Source organism: Furipterus horrens, unplaced genomic scaffold (genome assembly GCF_987537825.1).
Source record: "Furipterus horrens unplaced genomic scaffold, mFurHor1.1.pri manual_scaffold_6, whole genome shotgun sequence".
Lineage (NCBI taxonomy): Eukaryota > Metazoa > Chordata > Mammalia > Chiroptera > Furipteridae > Furipterus > Furipterus horrens.
Window position 1 is genome coordinate 31,511,486 of NW_028327176.1, and position 21,163 is coordinate 31,532,648.

The 21,163-nt window shown below is 35.4% G+C and overlaps 2 protein-coding genes across 2 annotated transcripts in view; one reads left to right on the plus strand and one right to left on the minus strand.

Annotated features, from left to right (window-relative positions):
• The window catches only part of FOXN2 (forkhead box N2), a 46,432-nt gene extending 39,630 nt beyond the window's left edge, over nucleotides 1-6,802 (plus strand). Inside the window, exons 5-6 of the mRNA XM_090281265.1 lie at nucleotides 4,043-4,111; nucleotides 5,585-6,802. Of these exons, the coding sequence (XP_090137391.1) occupies nucleotides 4,043-4,111; nucleotides 5,585-6,108 (593 nt within the window). The 3' untranslated portion in view covers nucleotides 6,109-6,802. The remainder of the gene's footprint in view (nucleotides 1-4,042; nucleotides 4,112-5,584) is intronic.
• Nucleotides 6,803-18,506: 11,704 nt separating this feature from the next.
• On the minus strand, nucleotides 18,507-19,355 carry LOC150005938 (proline-rich protein 32-like). Its single transcript, XM_090280728.1, has one exon. The coding sequence runs from the start codon at nucleotides 19,353-19,355 to the stop codon at nucleotides 18,507-18,509; it is 849 nt and encodes a 282-aa protein (XP_090136854.1).
• Nucleotides 19,356-21,163: the final 1,808 nt, after the last annotated feature.

Sequence of the window (21,163 nt, forward strand, 5' to 3'; positions counted from 1 at the left end):
AGATAGTGATAATGTTAGAGGCTAAGTGCAAATCTAAATTCAAATTTAAGGTTGCAAATGAGCATAATTTGTATCTTCATTGAAATGAAAGTAAACCCATGGTCCAGACAGCTTAAAATGTTGGTAATTTATTGAAATTGCTCTCCTAAAGAATCTTTAAAGAATCACAAGAGACAGCTTCTCCATTTGGATGCTCTGTAAATATGTATGTTAATTTCAATAGAGGCAATAAATCCTCTTATAGTTATTACTGAGCTTATACCCATTTAAATTCTGTCTCTTACAGTTCTTGTATCACATCTTAAGCAGATGGCCTGAGAATGAGATAATAGAAATGCCTAAGTAGTGTCAGAGAAAATATACACAAAAGACTATAAAAACAAAATTTTTGTTCTTTGTGAACTGGATATGTTAGATAATGTAGCTAATAGCATGTGTTTTCAAAACAGCCACCTTTAAAATAGTGTTAAGTACTTATCAATGAAAAAGTAACATTATGAGGTGTTTTATATTATGACAATAAATAAGTCTTCAGTTTAATTTTAATATCAAGACAGATTGGGTACTATAAATAAAAATTGTTGTAAAGCCTACAGAGTTTTTGTTGTCAAAGAAGTTCAAGGTTGTATCTTGACAAATAATTGATAATCAGGTGTTCTTGGTTACCAAGTGTTATGAGTCACTTCTCTAATGCATATTTTTAACATTGAAGTTAAACTTTCTATCAGAGTTAAGAGTTAATTGACAAGGCATTGTTGGAAGCTTACTGATAAATGTTCTAAACCAAGCAAATCAGATGTAGATAAAATCCTTTTGCAAAAAAGTTTTGGTTTCATAAAGTTAATTCTATGGGAGAGGCTAATTAATTAGGCTATAACAACTTTTCTACAAGAAATAAATGTATTTAAGGAACACATTAATCTTCCTGTTATAGAAAAGTACCTAATTTTGTTATCACTTTAAATATTCGAAAACCAAGAAAAGAAATGGTCTTCATGCAGCTTACTTATATGACCAGGATAGGCCTATTATCAATTTTCTTTAGCTTTAGGTATAGTGTTCAGAAATATAGCTCCTTGATTTATAATGGAAGTTTACTATAAGAAGTCAAGTTAGGGATATACTAAATATTAGGTTTTCTGTATTTCATTTATAAGATTATACATTTTCTGTAATTATTTCCTCATTATAATGAATTTCAGTAGTATTAGATTTGCTCCCTCACCACCTCCTACACACACACACGCACACACACACACACACACGGAAGTAGGAAAACCTTTTCTATTAAAAGACAAATTATTTCATGGAGCAAATCTCTGTTAGAGCTTTTGCATAATGCCATGTACGTTGTGCCTTGCACAAGGACACCTGGCTGAGGAGTGAGTGGGGTCTGAAATCCAGCCCACACTCCAGTCCTCAAGCTGTGTGCCTTGATACAAGGAAGCACCCACCTGGAGGGAGAGTTGCCTCTTTTCCAATTCACACAGAGATACAATATGGGCTCCTGGCTGCACCTTTTTGTCTTCAAAGATGTGTTAGAATACTGAACTCTATCAAGTTGTAGGCAGGTCTCATTTTAAAAGACAGGAATAAGAAAGGTCTTTGTTTTGCTAGCCTCTTAGCTATGACGTGTGTGAATCATTGATTCAATTTTTTTTTACTTGCTGTTCTTTCTGCGTGAATTGCTTTTCCTTAGGTGTTCACATGGCTTCATTCTTTGACCTTCCTGGGGTCTTTGCTCAACTATTACCTTCTCCTCTTCCCTAACCTCTGTATTAAAAATTGCATCCCCTTTCCCAGTATGTCTCTTCCCTCTTAATTTTTTTTCCTAGTGCTTGTCACTCTCTGGCATACTGTGTTTTTACTATTTCTTTGTGTTTTGAGATTAGGGTTTTCCTGTTTTGTTTTCTGCTGTATTCCTACAGCCTGGAATAGTAACAGGATACTCAATTTATTGAGTGAGTAACGGGATAAAGAATTTCTAATATATTCTGTAATTTTCTGCAGATTTTCCTACTTTAATTATGAATGACAGAGTCTTGGCTGGTGTGGTTTAGTGGATTGAATGCTGTCCTGTTAACCAGAGGGTCACCAGTTCGATTCCCAGTCAGGGCACATGCCTGGGTTGCAGGCCAGGCCCCCAGTTGGGGACACATTGATGTTTCTCTCCCTCTCTTTCTCCCTCCCTTTCCTTCTCTCTAAAAATAAATAAATAAAATCTTTTAAAAAAAAAGGAGGTTGATGGAGTACAAATTGAAAGCCTGGGTTCTAGAGGTAGTCTACTAAGTTTCAAATCCTATACCTGTGTCATACCTAGAGACTTCTGTGTCTGTTTTCTCATCTTTAAGATGGAAACACTAATAGTATCCATATCATAAAGTTGTGAGGATTAGATGAGTTGACAATACTTAACACATACCAAGACCATTGAAAAGTACTTGGTGTTAGTAATGTGGCGATACTCAGCTTAACGTAAGGAAAGGAGGGCAAAGATACAGTACACTTACTCATAACGTACTTATTAAGGATCGACAATTGCTCCAGACATTATGGAAGACAAAAGATAGGATACGGTTCCTACTCTAAAGACACTAACAATCTAATTGAAAAGACATTCATGTAGAGACTGCTTCATGAGGTCACATTTTATTTACGGGAAAAGAGCTCTAATATTATGTGCTCCCTCATAGCAACCATCTTCTGATTTACTTAAGCTTGTTTATTAAAGTCAATAACAAACATTTCCTACCTTTACAGAATTTACAGTCAAGTTGGGGGAAAAACAAGTCAATATCTTTATGACTTTATTATTTAAAATAACTTAATAATTAGATATTGCAAGTAAAGTGGAAAACTTTGGGGTAATAAAAATTTTACAGCTTTGAGATAGAAACGAGAGGTTTTATATGTCTTATTTTAAATGTATCATTTATAATCTAAAATTTTAAAATATTTTCCAACTTTTCCTTCACATTTTTGATTTTACCATTTCACTTAAAAAAAGTTTATTGATTTTGGAGTGAGAGAGAGAAACATTGATTTGTTGTTCCACTTACTCATGCACTCCTTGGTTGATTCTCGTATGTACCCTGACCCAGGATCAAACCTGCACCTTGTGTATCAGGACAATGCTCTAACCAATGCTACCTGGCCAGGGCTACCATTTCACTTTTATTCATTTACAATTATTCAGACTTAATAGATCATTAATATGGAGGGGAACTTCCAGTATAAAAATAGATATGAGAACAAAATAATCTTATCTAGAGTAGAACATGTTGATTTTACCATCTTTTAAAGCTCATTTTTCTTATGCAATACTCATAATTATGTTTGATCTCTTGAGTATTATATAAGCCTATAGTACGTATAGACTTACATAGTTATGACTAAAGACGTTAGTACTAATATTTTTGTGCCACCAATAATTACTCATTTAGCTTTTGTAGACTCACATGATCTAGACTGACCAATTATGTATATTTTTAACTGCAGGTATGCATAGGTAAGGGTATTTTTTAAATGCTAAAAAAGTAAAAATATTAAAAAATAATACCTTAATGTACATTTTTAGGTAATTTAGTCTATATAAAGGCAAACCTTATTAAAACACAGTTCAGGTTTTTATTTTAATTGTAAAAAATTAAAGAAGAGAACTTTTATCTCCAGTACCTCTCAATGCTCCTTTATACATTACGGTTCACAAAACTGTTCACAATTTTAAATGAACAAAAGCAGGTTGCAAAGTATGTGCTTCATTTTGTTGAATTTTTAAAATTTTTATTGAATTATTAGGGGTGATATTGGTTAATAAATTATATAGGTTTCAGGTTTACAAATCTATAATACATCACCTGTATTTATACTGTGTGTTCCTGTATTTATACTGTGTGTTCACCACCTGAAATCAAGTCTCCTTCCATCACCATTCTTTTTTTTTAAGTAGGAGAATATACACCAAAACCTTAACGTTGGTTATCTTGGGGTGCATGCAAATACTTATAATGAAAAACATTAACATTGTCACTTCCTTTTTTAGAATCTGATATTGATGCTGCCACTGCAATGATGCTTTTAAATACTTCTATAGAACAAGGAATTTTAGAATGTAAGTAATCATGCTTTTCTTTTTAAAATACATTTTTGAGTGCCTTTTCAAATGTAGCTTAGAATGCAAGATATTTAAATGTTATAGCAAACATATTCTTTCCAGCTAAATTGAGTTTTTATCTGAATAACTTAGTTTCTGTTTTACTATATTTCCAATAATTTAGTGAGCATTTGAGAGATTCAAGTTAATGCTATGATTATCATGTTACATAGAACAAGAAATGAAATAAATAGCAATTTCGAAATTAAGCTTGAAAATTTAAAAGTAAAACTGAAAGCCATAAATAAGAAAATATTATCCCGAAATAGGAAAAGCCTTCTTTAAGATACAAAGTGCAAAATCCGTGAAAGATGAGTAAATTTATTTAAACAACAAAAAATATCTTTAAGAAAAGTAACACAAACAAAACACTGGGAGAACTATTTTGATTTTATAAAGGAAAAAATTAATATTGAGTATATGTATTTAAAAGGATTCTACAAGTAAGAAGTAATAAATGAGTTTAAAAAGGCAGCAAAATACATGAATAGGTGGGTCTCAAAAAGAATGGACAACATGCATTTAAAAAAATAATGCCTGGCTGCTGTGGCTCAGTGGATTGAGTGTCACCCTGCGAACCAAGTGTCGCTGGTTCGATTCCCAGTCAGGGCACATGACTAGGTTGCATGCCAGGTCCCCAGTTGGGGGTGCGTGAGAGGCAACCGCACATTGATGTTTCTCTCCCTCTTGCTCCTTTCCCCTCTCTCTAAAAACAGATAAATAAAATAAAATAAAGTAACCTTGTTAGAAAATAAAATTTTTTAAAAAAGTAATTTCTCTAGAAATCAAGGAAGTGCAATGTGAAACAATATTGAGATACTTCTTTTGTCCATGAAATTATGAAAAATTTAAATGATTTATAATACTAAGTGTTAAATATTGGACCCCTGGGTATTGTCATAAACTGTAGGATATAAATTGGTACAACAATTTTGGAGGGCATTTTGGAAATACTAACTGTAAGTTTAAATGTGTATATCCCTTTTACTTAATAATTAAATTTCTTGGTATTTTTCCTAGAAAAATATTTTCATATGCATGAGAAAAGGTATCTAAAAGAGTTTTCATTACAGTGTTATTTGTAGTAAAAAATTGGGAACCTGCAAATATCAACAAGGAAATGGCTAGTAAACCGTTGTAGTGATATACGCAATGTAGTGATAGCATACATACTGAGGTATTCTGTGTGGGTAGTTAAAAATAATTATATTTTTCCTGGGAAGGTCAAGACATACCATTTGTTAAATGTTTAGATTAATGCCTACTGGATGATATGGTTTGTGTAAAAAAAACAAAAACAGAAAACAAAAAAACCCTACAAAAACATTACTAACCTATAGCACTTACTATTCAGGAATTATATAGTTGCTTTAAATAGCCTGTTTTTGCAATCAAATGCATTTGACCTATTTGAAGTTTTACTTTCCACAGGTGAGAAACCTCTTTCTCTTAAAACAGCAATGCAAAAAAAAAGGAGTTATGGCAATGCATTTAATCATCCCAGTGCTATACGATTACAAGAAAGTGATTCTTTAACCACCAGCATTGATCCAAAAGAAGATCATAATTACAGTGCAAATAGCATTGTAACACAGCGTTGCGCATCCAGGTCTAGTGTGTCTTCCCTGTCTTCTGTGGATGAAGTATATGAATTTATCACAAAGAATAGTCATGTGGGAAGTGATGGCAGTGAAGGATTTCACAGTGAAGAAGATACAGACGTTGATTATGAAGATGATCCTCTTGGAGACAGTGGCTATGCATCACAGGCTTGTGCAGATACCTCTGCAAAGGGGCAGCCAGGCAAAAAGATGCGAAAACAGTCATGTCAAGAAATTGATGAGGAGCTCAAAGAGGCAGCTGGATCTCTGCTCCACCTTGCTGGAATTCGCACATGTCTGGGTTCCCTAATAAGTGCTGCAAAGACACAAAATCAAAAGCAGCGGAAAAAATAGAAATACCTACTAGTGTGAAATTATTTTAAAGTGTGGCAATACTCTTCTACTTAATTCTTTACAAGGGATATCAAAGCCATATGGACTTATTTTTGTTTTAGGGTGGGAGAGGGATGCTAATTACTTGTTTTATTTCAAAACGTTTTTGTTTGTTTTTAATTTTTATTAAATAATTGCTGTTAGGATCATGCCCTACCACAAATAATTATGTGAAGTCCTAAATGCATAATTTTTGTGATGTCTTCAAGATTTTGAGACTTTTATATAAAAAAGTCCACAGCTTCTGTCTTAAACTTGTAGGAGAAATCTTTTATTCTATTAATATGTCAAAATGTAATAATTGGAAACTCTTTTTCAATTGTAATTAACTGCTGATCCAGCTAAAATTTTTGCCGATGTCTTTCTCACATACTCCTCCGACATGCAATCCATTAGGATAAGATTTGAATTTTTTATTGTCTTAATTTTTTTGTTGTTGAAGCATGACAGAGTTGAATATAAATTGGAAAAGACTTCAGATGTCTAGAAAATTCCTTTTGGTTACATAGGTAGAGAGTACAGCAAAGATTTATAAGATTTAAAAAAGACACTTTTGTGGTGTAATTTCATCTAAGAGCACTCCAATTTCTATTACAATATTATCTCTGAAATTTTATTACTTGCCAAATACTGCATAGCATACACTGGAGTCTTTTTTTTTTTTTCCCAGAGTGCTTTACAACCATTGTTTAAATATTAGCCACTAGCTATTTTTGTTGAATAAAAACTATCCAATGAGAGAATATAGCCATGGAGTTGTTCTGGAGTTAACACCCCTTTTGACACACTTTTGCGATAAGAGAATCTTTTCATTTGTCAGTTAAATATACTGCATTCTGAGAATCTTGTAGTAGGAATAGAGTAATCTACTATAACTATTTTGAATAATATTCCTTATGTCATCATAAATAAAGGTAGGTCATTTAGGAAAAAACTTTAGTCCAAGCTTTGTATGAATTAAATTTATATGTATACCCAATTAAATTAAAAAGGATGTAACAAAACTATAGAGACAAAATACCTTCATGGATCTCAAAATTTACATAAAATTAAATCTTACACAATACACCCTTTTGAGGAGGCAGTGCAATATCTATTATGTGCCATTAATCCATGCTAAAATATATCTTATATTACAGTTCCAAATGTGCATTGACTAAGACATTTTAAGTATTTGAAAAAAAATCTGCTTGTATGAAACATTTTTCATACCATTTGTCTAATTTGACTATATTATTTAGAAGGTATAAGGGATACTAATAAAACTAAACTTACTCATTATATATTTTTTTACAGTGGCAGAAGTAACTTTCCAATATCCTGTTTCATAGGCAGTGATCTTGTTTTCATTTTCTGATATTTCATATAAACATAAATACTTATACATAGATATACACATAGGTTTATTATTTTGATTTGTTACTTTCAGCTATTTCGGTGAGTATAAGGCATTTTCTTGGATTTTTTTTGAGACATGTTTTAACTTCTAAATTTTATTAGAGCAAAACTGTCAAACGAGAAGCATAATGAAAATGTCTTTTTCAGTTGGCAAGACTTTAAGCCGGGGATAATAACATTTATATAATCTATTCTGTTTCTATGTTAATTGTAATTGAACCTAGATAGCTACATTAATAGAATCAGTGCTGTTGAAATTTGGTAATTTTTAAATTTGCTATTAATGAAAAATAGTCCTTAAGTATGCAGGATGAGGTATTTGGACTTTTCTTCATATATGCTATTGTCTGCTACAGAAAGCAGCTAACCCAAGTTGACATCTTTTACTGTAAACAGTGAAGATAACACCAAAAATTGCTTTACCACATTATAAAATAGTACACAGATTATAAAAATGATTTTAGTAACAATATTTTAAAACTATTTACCATGGCCTTGTGAATAGACCTTAGTAACAGTGTTTCAATGATCTGGTTCCAGTGTATTTGGTTCGACTGAAATTCTGTACCCAAAGTGTTCTCTCTAGTTCCTGTCTATTAGATAATTGTTCTTTGTAAGGGAAGGAAAATGATCTAAGATAAGGAGGGGGGAGGGGAGTTGTTCCCAGTTTTAATAGGAATCTTCAAATTATTTTGTCTTAATTCTTTAAACTTGATTTTCTTTCCCTTTTCATGTACTCCGTCCCGCACATTTAAAAGTTAAAGTTATATTTATCACTAGCAAGGGCAATAAACACTTTTGCACTAAAAGCTAACAGGAAGAAGCTACACGATATTTTACACTTAATTCTTATACAGAATTTAGTGCCTGACTTTCCATTTGCTGATTTACTAACAGTTATTTTCAAGGGGAAGAACTTTTTAAATTATGGTCCCCCGTTATGACTTCCGTGGACATTATGATCCCATTTCTCAGGTGTATTGGGATAAAAATATGGCTAATAACCATTCAGTTAAGGAAAGTCATTTGAAGTCCTATGGACTGGCAATTGTATTTCCAATAATATATCATCAACAGATTTTACTGTAATAAAACAACAATCCTGGAGAACTTATGTATTTTCCAACATATTTTAAAACTGTGATTTAAGCTAATTTATAATTTACCTTACATCGACATAATTTGTTATAACCAATTTCATTTTATAAGTAGATCCCTAGTAAGTTTTGCCTCAATACAGTCTTCATCTTTCATATCCCAAATCGAATCAGTGTTTCTTGAATACTATATATTTTTGAAATTTATTTGTGCAATGTATTACTAAATTAATATTTTATTTTCAAGTTCAGATAAAGAAAACATTACTCGTATTCATGGAAAAGCTAATTATTGGTGGGTCACCTCTTTTTTTCCACCTTTTAGCCTTTCCTATTCTCCTTATAGCCAGCATGACTTTTCTTAAGATTTCTTTGTAGATAGTAAAGTTAGATTTTTTTTTTTTCTTTGCTGTTTTCTGAGACATTAGGTAAAGGGTTCATACTAGATGGCCAGTTGAACCTGTGTTAGCACAAGTTCAAAGCTAGAGAAAGTGTTAAAGAGAGAATGTTATGTGTCTTGGTAGACCAGGAAGCCTTTCCCAACAATTTAGGCAACAGATGTGAATACTTCACAAATCTGTAAAGATTATTGTCTTAAAATACAACAGTAACTTAACAGCATTTTATGAAGACCGTAGCATTTAATTAAGAAACTTTGAGGCTTTCTGGTTTACATATATTTTATACTTTTCATTTGAAATGTGTAAGCTTTGATTTTTAAAAAATTACTTCAATTTGTTAATGATGTAGTCAAAATATTTATTGAAAAACAAAGTAGAGTATTTTAATGTTATACCTGCCATTTTTTCCTAAAGCACATTTTTTTTGCATCTAACTGCCAGTGCCATTGTCAACACTTGTTTTTAAAGTGTTGTACATTTCTTATTAAACTAAGTGCTTAATTTTAAAGTATTAATGTTGCCATCATATAGTGTATAAAAGTGTATAATTGCCAATTCATTGTAACTGTTATTTATTTTTAATGAAAGTGTAAGAATGCCATTTGTTCAATAAATTTGAATTATACTGTTTCCTTATCCTCTTTTTCTAATGTAGCATAAAAATTGCCCTGAGTTTGAATTTTAACTACCAGTAGATGAGCAGTTCAAGTGAATCACTTCTCAGTTGCCAGTCTTTCTCATAGTAAAAACAACTTAACAAAAGTTTAGTTTTTGTATTTAATCTCTGATTATTAAAATGTTTATAAAGTTTATTTTTACCAAAGAGATGCAATTCATTATGATAAGGTATTGCAGAATAAACCTTGTTTTATAACATTTTTGTGTTTTCTCTGTTCTTTTGGGTGGGTAGTGTGTAGACATAGGTGACTCATACTCCTACACACACACACTTTCCTTTTCAGTGTTACAAAGTTGGAATTACTTGTAGATAAAAAAATAAAGCATCGATTTCAAAATATTTTTAAAGTCTGCTTTTTGTAAGTATTATTTTTCTGATTTTTACATGCCATCTTGATCATTGAGAGCTAAAGTAGTGTCAATTAAGTTATTTTCTTCCTGAAGTTGAACTTCTTTTCTAATTCACGTATATGAGATATTTTGAAATATAGCTAAGAATTAAATAGAATATGAAATTATTAAGATTATTTTTAAATACTAGTAATACCATATGTTGAAATATTGAGGCATCTATTATAAAATGGAATAATCTACAACCAACATCTTGATTTCTATTTCACCCCCTCCATTTCCCTTTAAAGTTCTGCATAGAGTTGTTTATTTAAAATGAGTCAAGCGAGGCAGACATCTTGATTTTAAACTACCACTATCCTCACTAAGACCTTCCAAGGCATCCTTTGAAATACAAAGTCATTTAAAAACCATTGCCACTTGGTGGATGATGAACTCACAATACAATATACAGATGATGTATTATAGAATTGTAAACTTGAGACCTATATAATCTTACTAACCAGTGTCAATCCAATAAAGTCAGTAACTTTTTAAAAAAATTATAGCCATTTGGGAGTCATGTATTTGTTTCATAAAAGAGCTTTATTCTCTATTGCAGTCACTATTTTCTAGGGCATACTAATCCTGAAGGGGAAAGATAAACCATTTTTAGAAAAATAACATTAAAATATGGGTTAAAAACACATTTAGCTTTTTCTTCAAGAATTTCAGGACGTTCTAATTTGATAGTTTTTGAAACTAAATAAAACTAGCAAAAAAATGTGCAGTCTTAGATATAGAAGTGTTGAAAATCTTTAAGAATGAAAACAATCTTAAAAAATAAGCATTATTCTCTGAATTTTCAAGTATAGGAATATTTAGAAGCTGTCAACTAAAAATTTAAATAGCCATGTGCTACATAGAGAAAATAACTCATATTTAAGGGTAGTTTATGTTCCAAAAGTTGTTTACAAATACATTGCTGAAAACATAGCTTTGTCACTGAACTTCAAGGCAAGTTATAAAGTCTATGTATCTCATAATGTAGTGAATAAATAACCATCCCTTCTTAACTGAAAGTGATTCTTACACAAAATTTTTGTATAAGTGGATTTACTTCTATTACAGATTTTCCTCAATCTTGAGATCTTGGTTTAAGTATATACTTAAAAAACATTCTTGTTGGGAAAATTTAATAAAATAGTAACTAGGAGTTGGATAGAAAAGAGATTGTAGAAAATATTAACTTAGGTGAGATTTAAGAACCTGAAGCAAAATTGCTGTCTATTGGTTGAGAATTCTAGAGACTGCAGCCAAATTAATGAACTCTGAAGTGTAACTAAATTCATATGATAATCTTGTGTATTGGTAATCATGTGTATCAGGAGAGGAATTGAGAAAAATTTCCATCCCCTGGTGAACTGATCATCTTTTCACTCAAGCATTGGGCTTTAAGTGTTGGATATATGCTATGCACTGAGAAGCAAAAATAGACAATTTCTCTTTTAAAAATGTAAATACAATTGTGAATTGTGCTGATTGCCATGAAAGAAGAGATTGGGAACTATGAAAACATATTAATATTGAATCTAGGGTTTTAGGGAAGGCTACCTGGAGGAATGATGTAAGCTGAGATCTTAAAGAAACGGGTATTAACTTGGGAATGAAAGTTGGCAGCAAAACAGCACCAGCTGTTAGACCTCAGTTCAGGAGGTGTACTTGAGTTCTGGCTAAGAAAGAATTCAGAGTTAACACTCAAACTATAAGAAAAAGTTTATTTAGAAAATCACAGAGGTAGAAGAAGCGAGCCATAGAAGAAATGGGCTCAGGAAACAAGTTACAGAGGCAAAAGAAGGGCCCTTAGAGCTTAGGGGAGAGACAGAGAGAGGCGCCTTGAGTGACAAAAAGGAGGAAAGGTGTGGTTATGGTCTGAAAAAAGAGCTTGTGCAAGGTCCCTGTCTTTATCTGGGGCTTTATCTGGAGGTCTTGGGAGGATCGCAACAGAAATCAGCTTTCCAGGTGTGCCCCCTCAGGGTCATGGTCTCCATTGATTGGTTGGCACCAGGACAGGGGTCATTAGTCAATGCAGCTGGTCCTGACATCGGCCACGATGTTGCTTGTCTGATTTTGCTTTCTCTGGGCCTGGAGCTGAAACTCAGCTAAGGCCTAGATGTCCCATCGTCGGCAGCCGTCCGTCTCGAGAGACGATGGTGTAGCTTCTTAAGAGTCCATCTGCACCGCCGAGAATGGCTGTGCAGTCCGACTCGGGAGTGACATGGTATCTGTCTCCTCCCATGTTGAATCGACATCTTGCGATGATGCTGGAGTGTCCTCTCCAGTGAAGCTGAAGCTACAGAGCCTGGGCAGGGTGATATGGAGGGTCTGCTGTTGCCCATGCAGCAGACCCCCCCTCTCTTCGCAGCTGAAGGGTCCAAGGGAAAGACGGAGTCAATACAGCTTGGGTTCAGGTGCGCCGCAGGAGTTGCCGGTGTTGACTACAACCTCAAACCGCCTTAGGGACTCCGGCTCCAGATTTTCTGTCGGGGTTTACTCCCTTAGCCTTTCCCCTGAAGAGGTATGCCGCAAGGCAGCGGAGGTTTTTTGGAGTCAGAGTTTTCCTTCTCTGATGTACCCTGACTGGAAGATCGAACCAGTGACACTTAGCTCGGAGGCCGACGCTCAATCCACTGAGCTAAACCAGCCAGGGCAGATGTCCCATACTGACATGAAAAAGATCAAGGGTGGCCAGGAATTTCAGGGGAAGGAGGATTGAATTGGTTTAACTGGTAGAGCATGGAGAATTTTGAAGGCACTGAAACTACTCTGTGTGGATGCTGCCATGAGCACTAGTGTACAAGTATCCGTTTAAATCCTTGCTTTCAGTTATTTTGGGTATATACCTTAAAGTAGAATTGTTGCATGATATGGTAATTCTGTTTATTTTTATTTTTTTATTTTTTTGAGGAATCACCCTACTGCTTTACCCTTTTACATCCGCATCAGCAATGCATAAATGTTCCAATTTCTCCATATTCTCCTCAACAGTTGTTCTTTTCTATTTTTAAAAGTAATGATTATCCTAGTGGGGGGAAATAGGGTGTCCCCTATTTTTACATGTGTTGCAGACAAAGCACTACCAGTCTTTTCTTCCAGACTATACATATTTTCCAGGATGTCTGTGTAGTGAACAGCCAGAGAAGGCAGAGATAGTGTCTCCCTCCAGAGTGGAGGACAGTTTTGATATCTAGGACAATAAAGATAATGGCTCTCTCTAGGGCAAAGGTCAGACATATTTCCTTGCAACCTGAACATATTATTGTTTACCATATTAAATCGTAATAGGTAAAGTAAAAGTAAATATTCAACTGAATCTTGGTCAAATTATAACACTACCGATCCTAGAACAATACAGATTACTGCTACCAAGCAACACTTTTAACCCAGATGCTTGGTATCTTTCTCGTCAAATGAACAAGAACCACATCAGTAGCATGGCTTTTCCTTCACATCTATTAAGATTTTATTTAAAGAACTACCACCTGCTTTCTGCTTTTACTTGCACACCAGTCTGAATTCTTAAAGGAAATTCTCTGTGAAATTGGTTTTTCCTGAATGTATTTGATATTTCTGAGAACAAGTGATTTTTTGAAACTTCATTATGTAAATATTATCTTTCCTTTTCTATAGAAGAATTTTTTCCCAGGAAATGTATGGTCAGCTTTAATTCACTTTAAGAACACTGTTGATTATTCAAATGAAAAATTACAATATCCAAATACTTGCAGTCAGATCTTGGGAGAGGCAGTGGTGTACTTACACATTTCAGCTGACACACCATAAGTTCTTTTATCAGTGGAGGTAAAAGTAGGGCCATATATAATTTATTAGTACTCTCTCTCTCTCTCTCTAATTGCTTTCCAGTAGAAGTGCAGATAGGAATTCTCACTCTATTCTGTTTCCCAGGAGGGATTGCCTTTGTCACAGCTCAACTATAAGCTTTATATTGAGTTGCAGCTTTCAAAATAGAGCATTAATTGGAAGCAATTATCCAATTATACCAGCTGTGACTATGCTGTATAATGAATATTTACCAAGAGAAGAACACATTTAACAGATGATTTAATATAGCAGTCTGGCATAATGAATCTGCAACCGACACTCCAATCACATAGCTAGTCTTCATTGGCTACAATATTAATGGGTACACCAGTAGCCTGACTCAGTGCAAATAATAAGTAAAGACTATTAGGACTCTCCCCTCCACACCCCCACTATTATTAGGGATTTCTGGACCCAAGGGTAGGTAGGACGACGACCATGTCCAGCTTGAAGCAGCTAGAGGAGCTTGAGACCTTCGCCCATTGTCCTTTACAAGATTACAAAGGGTCTTAATACCTGAGAGGGAGGGATAGTTATTTTTTACGAACCATGGGTATGGACTTGGGGGGGGGGATTGCTGGGGGAGGGAGATACTGGGTGGAGGGGAGTAAAGGGGAGAAAATTGGAACTATTGTAACAATATAATCAATAAAGAAAAGCTGGGAAAAAAAAAGACTATTAGGCTTGGCTTTCAAGGCAGTGTCAACATACGTGATATAAATTTCAAAAGTAATCAAAAAGCTTATGCTTGTTTATTATCTAAAATGAGCAAGATTTCTCCAACTGCTTGATTTTTAAAAGTAGACATGCTTTCAACTTTAATTGATTTTTAAAAATTCTTTTGAAGTCTTATACATGTACCCTGAAGTCTTAAAGAGCCATCCTTGAAACTGATGCTTTGGAACCCGTTAGGTACTTCTCAGATAAGCACCAAGAAGAATCTACCTTGTGTAAAATGCCATTCTGCAACCAACGGTGTGATAATGAGCTGTGCCTAGTCATTTACTGCCTGTAATCTATTCAGCTTCAGGAGTGCTGACTGAGTGTTTGAGGGGGAAAAGGCTTTGGCTAGGCCAGTGCTGATTATATAGATGTGAAGATAATCCATACTCTGTCAAGGAATATTTTGATGGGCAAAAACCCACTAACACCTGCAAAATGGGCTTTGCGAGAAATGTTTCATCTATTTGTTAACTTTATATTAAAGAAATAAAACAAAGGAACCAGCACACTTTGCTACCAACTCTTGAGTCATCTTATTGGTGTTGACAAAGAGATGCAGTTCCTCTATGTGCTATGATGTCACCTTTGTCCAATCATAACCTTTCTTATGAGAGTGGGGGATAACTGGAGACACAGTGAGTGACAGCAGCAAGGAACGCAGCAGTCACTAGGCAACAGAATCCAGCCTTCAGCGGAAGAGAATTTTCAAACATTTAACCCTCATGTTGTCAGGGTTTCTTGTTGCTGATATGGCAGTAATCTCTGGACAAAAGAACTAATATGAATAATGCAGCTTTTTTTTTTTTTTTAAGCTATGTTTCTAGAGACAACGTGAGGAATCATTCTGTTTAGGACTAAGGACATTACTTGTTTGAAAAGATTGGTAAAGTTACTATGCTGAAACTAATACAAAATAATATTGAATGTAAACTTTAATTGAAAAAAATGTTTAAAGAAAATATTGGCAAATTTGGAAAATTTTAAAACCTTTTTCACATGGGTCATAGTATAAGCGACATGATGATCTCTTCTGTGTGTTTTAAACTGTTACTCAATTGCTCCCCATAAGCCAGTCTGTCACACAGGTGTGTAGTCTTGCCTTGGACAAAGTCAGGCTGCGGGGGGAGGGTTGGTGGTGAGTGGAGCTAAAATCAGCCTTTACTCCACGGGCCAAGACGCTTTTATTGTGGCGTCTTTGGAAAGGTGTCTTTATCTCTCTAATTTGTTTCCCTGATGAGGTACCATTTTGTAATTTGCTGGAGGTGGTGCTTTTTCCTAATTTGCACAAACTTGCTGTATGAGCTCTTGGGTGGGGGGCCCTGCGAATACAGCTTATTTTTCCAAATATCCAGAACATTCCACATTATATCCCACCACTTTTTCACTTGACTATGCTAGAGAATTTAGCACAGGGCTGGACAGACCCAGGTGAAACTGGTAGTTTTGTTTCTAGACCGGATTTATAGAGTCATCTCATTCAAATTGTTTTGGTTAGTTTCTAGAAAAAAAAAGTCTTAGAATTTCTCTCGTGGAAAGATGACAGAGTAAGGGTAGAAATACTGCAAGGTCAGGGAGTACAACAGGTTCAAACATTATGTGAGCTTCTAAAATAAGTAGTGTGTGTATTTTTTAGATATGTCCAGTTGCTGAACTAAACTGTCTCTGCATGACCTTTTTCTGTGCCACTGGAGGCTGCACACTCCTGGCCTTTTCCAGGGGCTGACTTCCAAGCAACATTCAGAACTCAATAGAGATCATTTCCTCTCTGACCCCAAAACTCTAGTTAGACATCCCTCTTGCATGATCCCTTAGCACCCAGATATGGCACTATCACACTGGAACATTTGGACATTTGGTCCATTTCCTGGTCTGTACACCCTTTGTTTGCGTTTAACTGTTGTAAATTGGGTAGGTGTACACAACGAATCTGAATGTTGAGATTACTTAGGATAAATGTCTAAATACAGTAAAACTTTTCACTCTTGTAAAGCGAAAATCAAGTATGGGAAAAGTAATAGACAAACCGTCTAATTTCTGTGATGTCTGTGACTTATCAGAATCCTTTAGATGAGGGGTGGAAGAGAATTTTTCCAAATTTCTACATGTAGAAATATAGATATGTGTGCTATGCATTAAAAGTTCATTAATTTAACTGAAGTATTTAAATATAGCCCCCAATGTTAAAAATAAAGAAAAACAAAATGCTCTTGAGAGTTTTGTATCTCAGGGATTGGTGCAGTACTTAGCTCAATAAATATTTTTGAGAGAATAAAAGGATAAGAGAATAGACACAAAAGTGCATTTAAATCTTCAAGGCTTTTGTTACATGGGGGATTTGCCTGTATTTTAGTACTGAAGAGTTAGCTACCTACAGTCTTGTGGACCAGTGAATAGAAATGGGTTTGAAGCCCTGAGACCAATTTTAAGCAGATAGATATGTAAAACAGCATTCATTGGTCAAACCATTCCCAAAGGGAGTCTAGACAGCCAAAATATCATGGCAAGGCATTACCTAGTGGATTGAATCTAGACTATCCTCTCATTTCATTCATTTGAGTCCAGTCAACTAAGCTTCCTTAAAAGTGAAACTTATAATGAAATTAGGAAAATAAATGCATGTAACAAAAACTCAGTGTACCAAAACTTATGGAATGCAGCTAAAGCAGTGCTAATAGGGAAATTTATAGCTAAATGCCTATATTAGGAAAGCAGAAAGTTCTCAAATTAATAATCTAAACTTCCACCTTAAAAAAACAACAACAACAACAAAAAAAAAACTAGAAAAGGAAGAGCAAACTAATCCCAAAGGAAGCAGAAGAAAGGAAATAATAAAGCTAAAAGTATAAATAAGTTGAATAACAATAGAGAAAAGTATTAAAATCAAAAGTGCGTTCTTTAAAAAGATCAAGAAAATAAACAGACTTTTAGCTTGACTGACCAAGAAAAGAAAAAAGAGAAGATACAAATGACTGAAATCAGGAATGAAATAGGGACATTTCTACTGACCTTACAGAAATTAAAAGAATTTTAAAGAAAAATGCACCAACGGTATGCCAATAGATTAGATAACTTCTATGGAAAGGACATATTTCTAGAAAGACAAATTGCTAAGACTGACTCAAGAAGAAATAGAAAATAAATGTGTGTGTATACACATTTTCTCTTAAAGAATATTTTCCTTTTTAAGAAGACTTTTTTTTTTTTTAAAGAAGTCTCAGGTTCACAGAATATCAAGAGGAAGGGACAGAGGTTTCTTATATACCCCCTGTCTTCACACATGTATAGACTCCCCTATTATCAACATTCTTCACTATAGTGATACATTTCTTACAAACTGATGAACCTACACTGACCCATCATAATCACCCAAAGTCCATAGTTGACCTTAGGGTTAACTCCTGGTGTAAATTCAATGAGTTTTGACAAATTAATAATGACATGTATTCATCATTATACTATCAACAAAATATTTTCATTATCCTCAAAATTCTCTGTTCTTTACCTATTAATCCCTTTCTCCAACACCAACTCCTGGTGACCACTGAGCTTTTGACTGTCTCTATAGTTTGACTTTTTCCAGAATGTATTATAGTTGGAATCATAAGGTATGTAGCTTTTTCAGATTGGCTTCTTTCTCTTAGTAAATGCAGTTAAGGTTCCTCCATGTTTTTTTATGCCTCATTTCTTTTTTTTTCCAGTTTTAAGCTCTTTATTGGATGTCCACGTATGTAAGACACATCAGTGCTATACAGAAAGCAAGACAGTAGGGGGTTTCAAATACAAAAACATAAATGAATTACTTTCACCTCCTTCCCCTACACTTTTTAATTTCCCCCTTCCTTTTATGCCATCATTTGTTCTCTCTGTTTAAGGACGCAGGAGGTGGCATATACCTGGCAAAAGCAGAAGGCAGTGGAGGACCATATATTGGGGGAGGAGCAAAAGGTCGAGGGGGTAGGAAGACAGGAGCACGAAGCCAGGGAGGTAAATGTGCAATATCAGGAGGAACGGTGATAGGCCTCGGCCAATTCTCCATGGGGAGCCGTGGGCCTCCCAGTGGAAAAAAATCATGAACCAGCCTTTCATTGCTGGCCATTCTCATATTTCCTGGAGGCATCTCCATCATTATCCCAGATTTAATGGTGGGGATAGGTGGAGGACTGCCTACTTGTGGGCCCCTGGGTGGAAAGAACCCTGGACCTTCTGGCAGGGCCTCATGGAAATTTGCATTATTGACACCTCTCTCAATATCCTCATTGCTAACCTTTCCCTTCCCTATCATCAGCGAAGGAGGCTCACCAGAGAATTTTTGGGACACATTAATAGAATCTTGTCCCATTTGCCTCCAAGCTGCCAGCCTCTTAGAGCTATTTACTTCTGCTGTTGCTAAGGCCAATTTATCAGTGGCAGGTGGGGGCCCATCTTGGAGTTTGAGAGCTCTCAAACTGTCAACAGGAATGCTGGATCTTCTTTTCTCCGAGGGGCTCTCCAGTTTCTCTCTTGCCAGACTGGGTGGTACACTGAAGGGAGGTCTCAGAGGCATACGAGGTTGGCCCCAGGATCCCACATCATCCTTCAGCGAGGTACCGGGAAACGGGAGAGGCTCGTTGGGAAGTGGACTCGGGTTCTCACTTTCATCTGCAGTTACTGCTGTGGGTGAAGAGGAGTGCCCTCCAAGGACACTCCCAGTACAAGCCATGGAACAATTTGATATCGAAACCCTTCTGAGGTGCTGGAGAAAACCGGCTGAACACCCACGCAGGTCTACTTCATCCGGAGCTGTAACTGGTGCTTCCGCCTTAGAGCAGCTTGGAAGCTCAAATGAAGCCAGAGACCAACTGCTTTGTTGTAGACTTAACGTTCTATTGCTGAGGTGACCAGTTGCCCCCGTGACCTTCAAAACCTGTGCCACCTAACTCCTCACAGCTACCGCCCTCCCCGCTGTGCGCCGGTACGCACGCACCCTCATTTTTTTAGTGCTGAATAATATCCCACATTCTGGATATACTGCAGTTGACTTATTCATTCACCAACATCTTGGTTGCTACCAAATTTTGGCAATTATGAATAAAGCTGCTATAAACATCCTTTTGCAGGTATTCGTATGGACATAAGTTTTCACCTTATTTAGCTTAATTGCTAAATCATATGTTAAGAGTATGTTTCATTTTGTAAGACACTATCAGACTGTCTTGCAAAGTGGCTGTATCATTTTGCATTCCCACATCCTCCACTAGCATTTGGTGTTGTCACTGTTCCAGACTTTGACCATTTTAATGGATGGGTAGTGGTATCTTGTTGTTTTAATTTGCATTTCCCTGATATATATGATGTAGCATATCTTTTTATATGCTTATTTGTTGTCTGTATATCTTCTTTGTTGGAATGTCTGTTAAGATCTTTGGCCCCTTTTTTAATTGAGTTGTTTTTATTCTTACTGTTGAGTTTCAAGAGGTCTTTGTGTATTTTGGATAACAACCCTTTATCAGATTGTCTTCTGCAAATATTTTCTTCCAGACTGTGGCTTATCTTCTCATTCTCTTGACATTGACTCTCACAGGACAGAAGGTTTTAATTTTAATGTAGCCCAGCTTATCAATGATTTCTTTCACGTATCATGCCTTTGGTGTTGTATCTAAAAAGTCATCACCATACCCAAGGCCATCTAGATTTTCTCCTATGTAATCTTCTAAGAGTTTTACAGTTTTTCATTTTCCATTTAGGTCTGCAATCCATTTTGAATTAATTTTTGTGAAGGGTGTAAGGTCTGGGTCTAGATTCCTTTTGGGGGGCGGGGGCATGTGGAAAAATATTTTCCTTTTAAGAATCACTTTTCTTTTAATATATGTGCAATACAGGTATATATAAAGTACAGATAAACAAAAAAGAGGAAAATAACTCCATGACCAAAGATAACTGAAACTTTCAAAAATGTGCATATATACATATATGTAACAGGATGTTAAAATGGGAATCTTTCATCTTCTTTTTGACTGATAACCCTAAGGCTGATAACAATACAATAGGTGCCCAAGAATCCTACACCCTAAACATCCAAAGTGGGGTGCTATGTCTCTGATCCAACTTAACAGGGTAGATTGAGAGATTATGAAACAGGTTCTTCCAGCATTAAGCAACCACCTCTCCAGCCTGTGGAAGTGAGTGTTGAAGAGCAGTGAGAAAAATTTCATGGAGAGCCTGTTTGTGGGCTGGGTCCTGCCTCAGCAACCAGGGAACAAGGGGGTGGGGGTACATCTCTTCATCCCAAGCCAAGTGAGAGGGCTTTCCAGAGAATCACTCAGAAAGCTTGGCTTGTGCCTCCTGGAGTTGGGGACTGGTATCCCTTTGGCCAAGAGAAGCCTACAGGTGAGAGATTGTCACAGCGAGGAGAAAGAGGGGCTGCACTTCCACAGTGGCAGGCAAAGGTGTGTGAGCTTCACTAGTTGCCATGTGGACCTCAGGAGGGAGTTGGTCTGGGTTGTTTTTAAAGGGGAACACACAGGAGGA

Bases quoted from the DNA above. Each gene is read 5' to 3' on its own strand.
- LOC150005938 (XM_090280728.1), bottom strand. From the start codon at position 19,355: ATGGCTTGTACTGGGAGTGTCCTTGGAGGGCACTCCTCTTCACCCACA.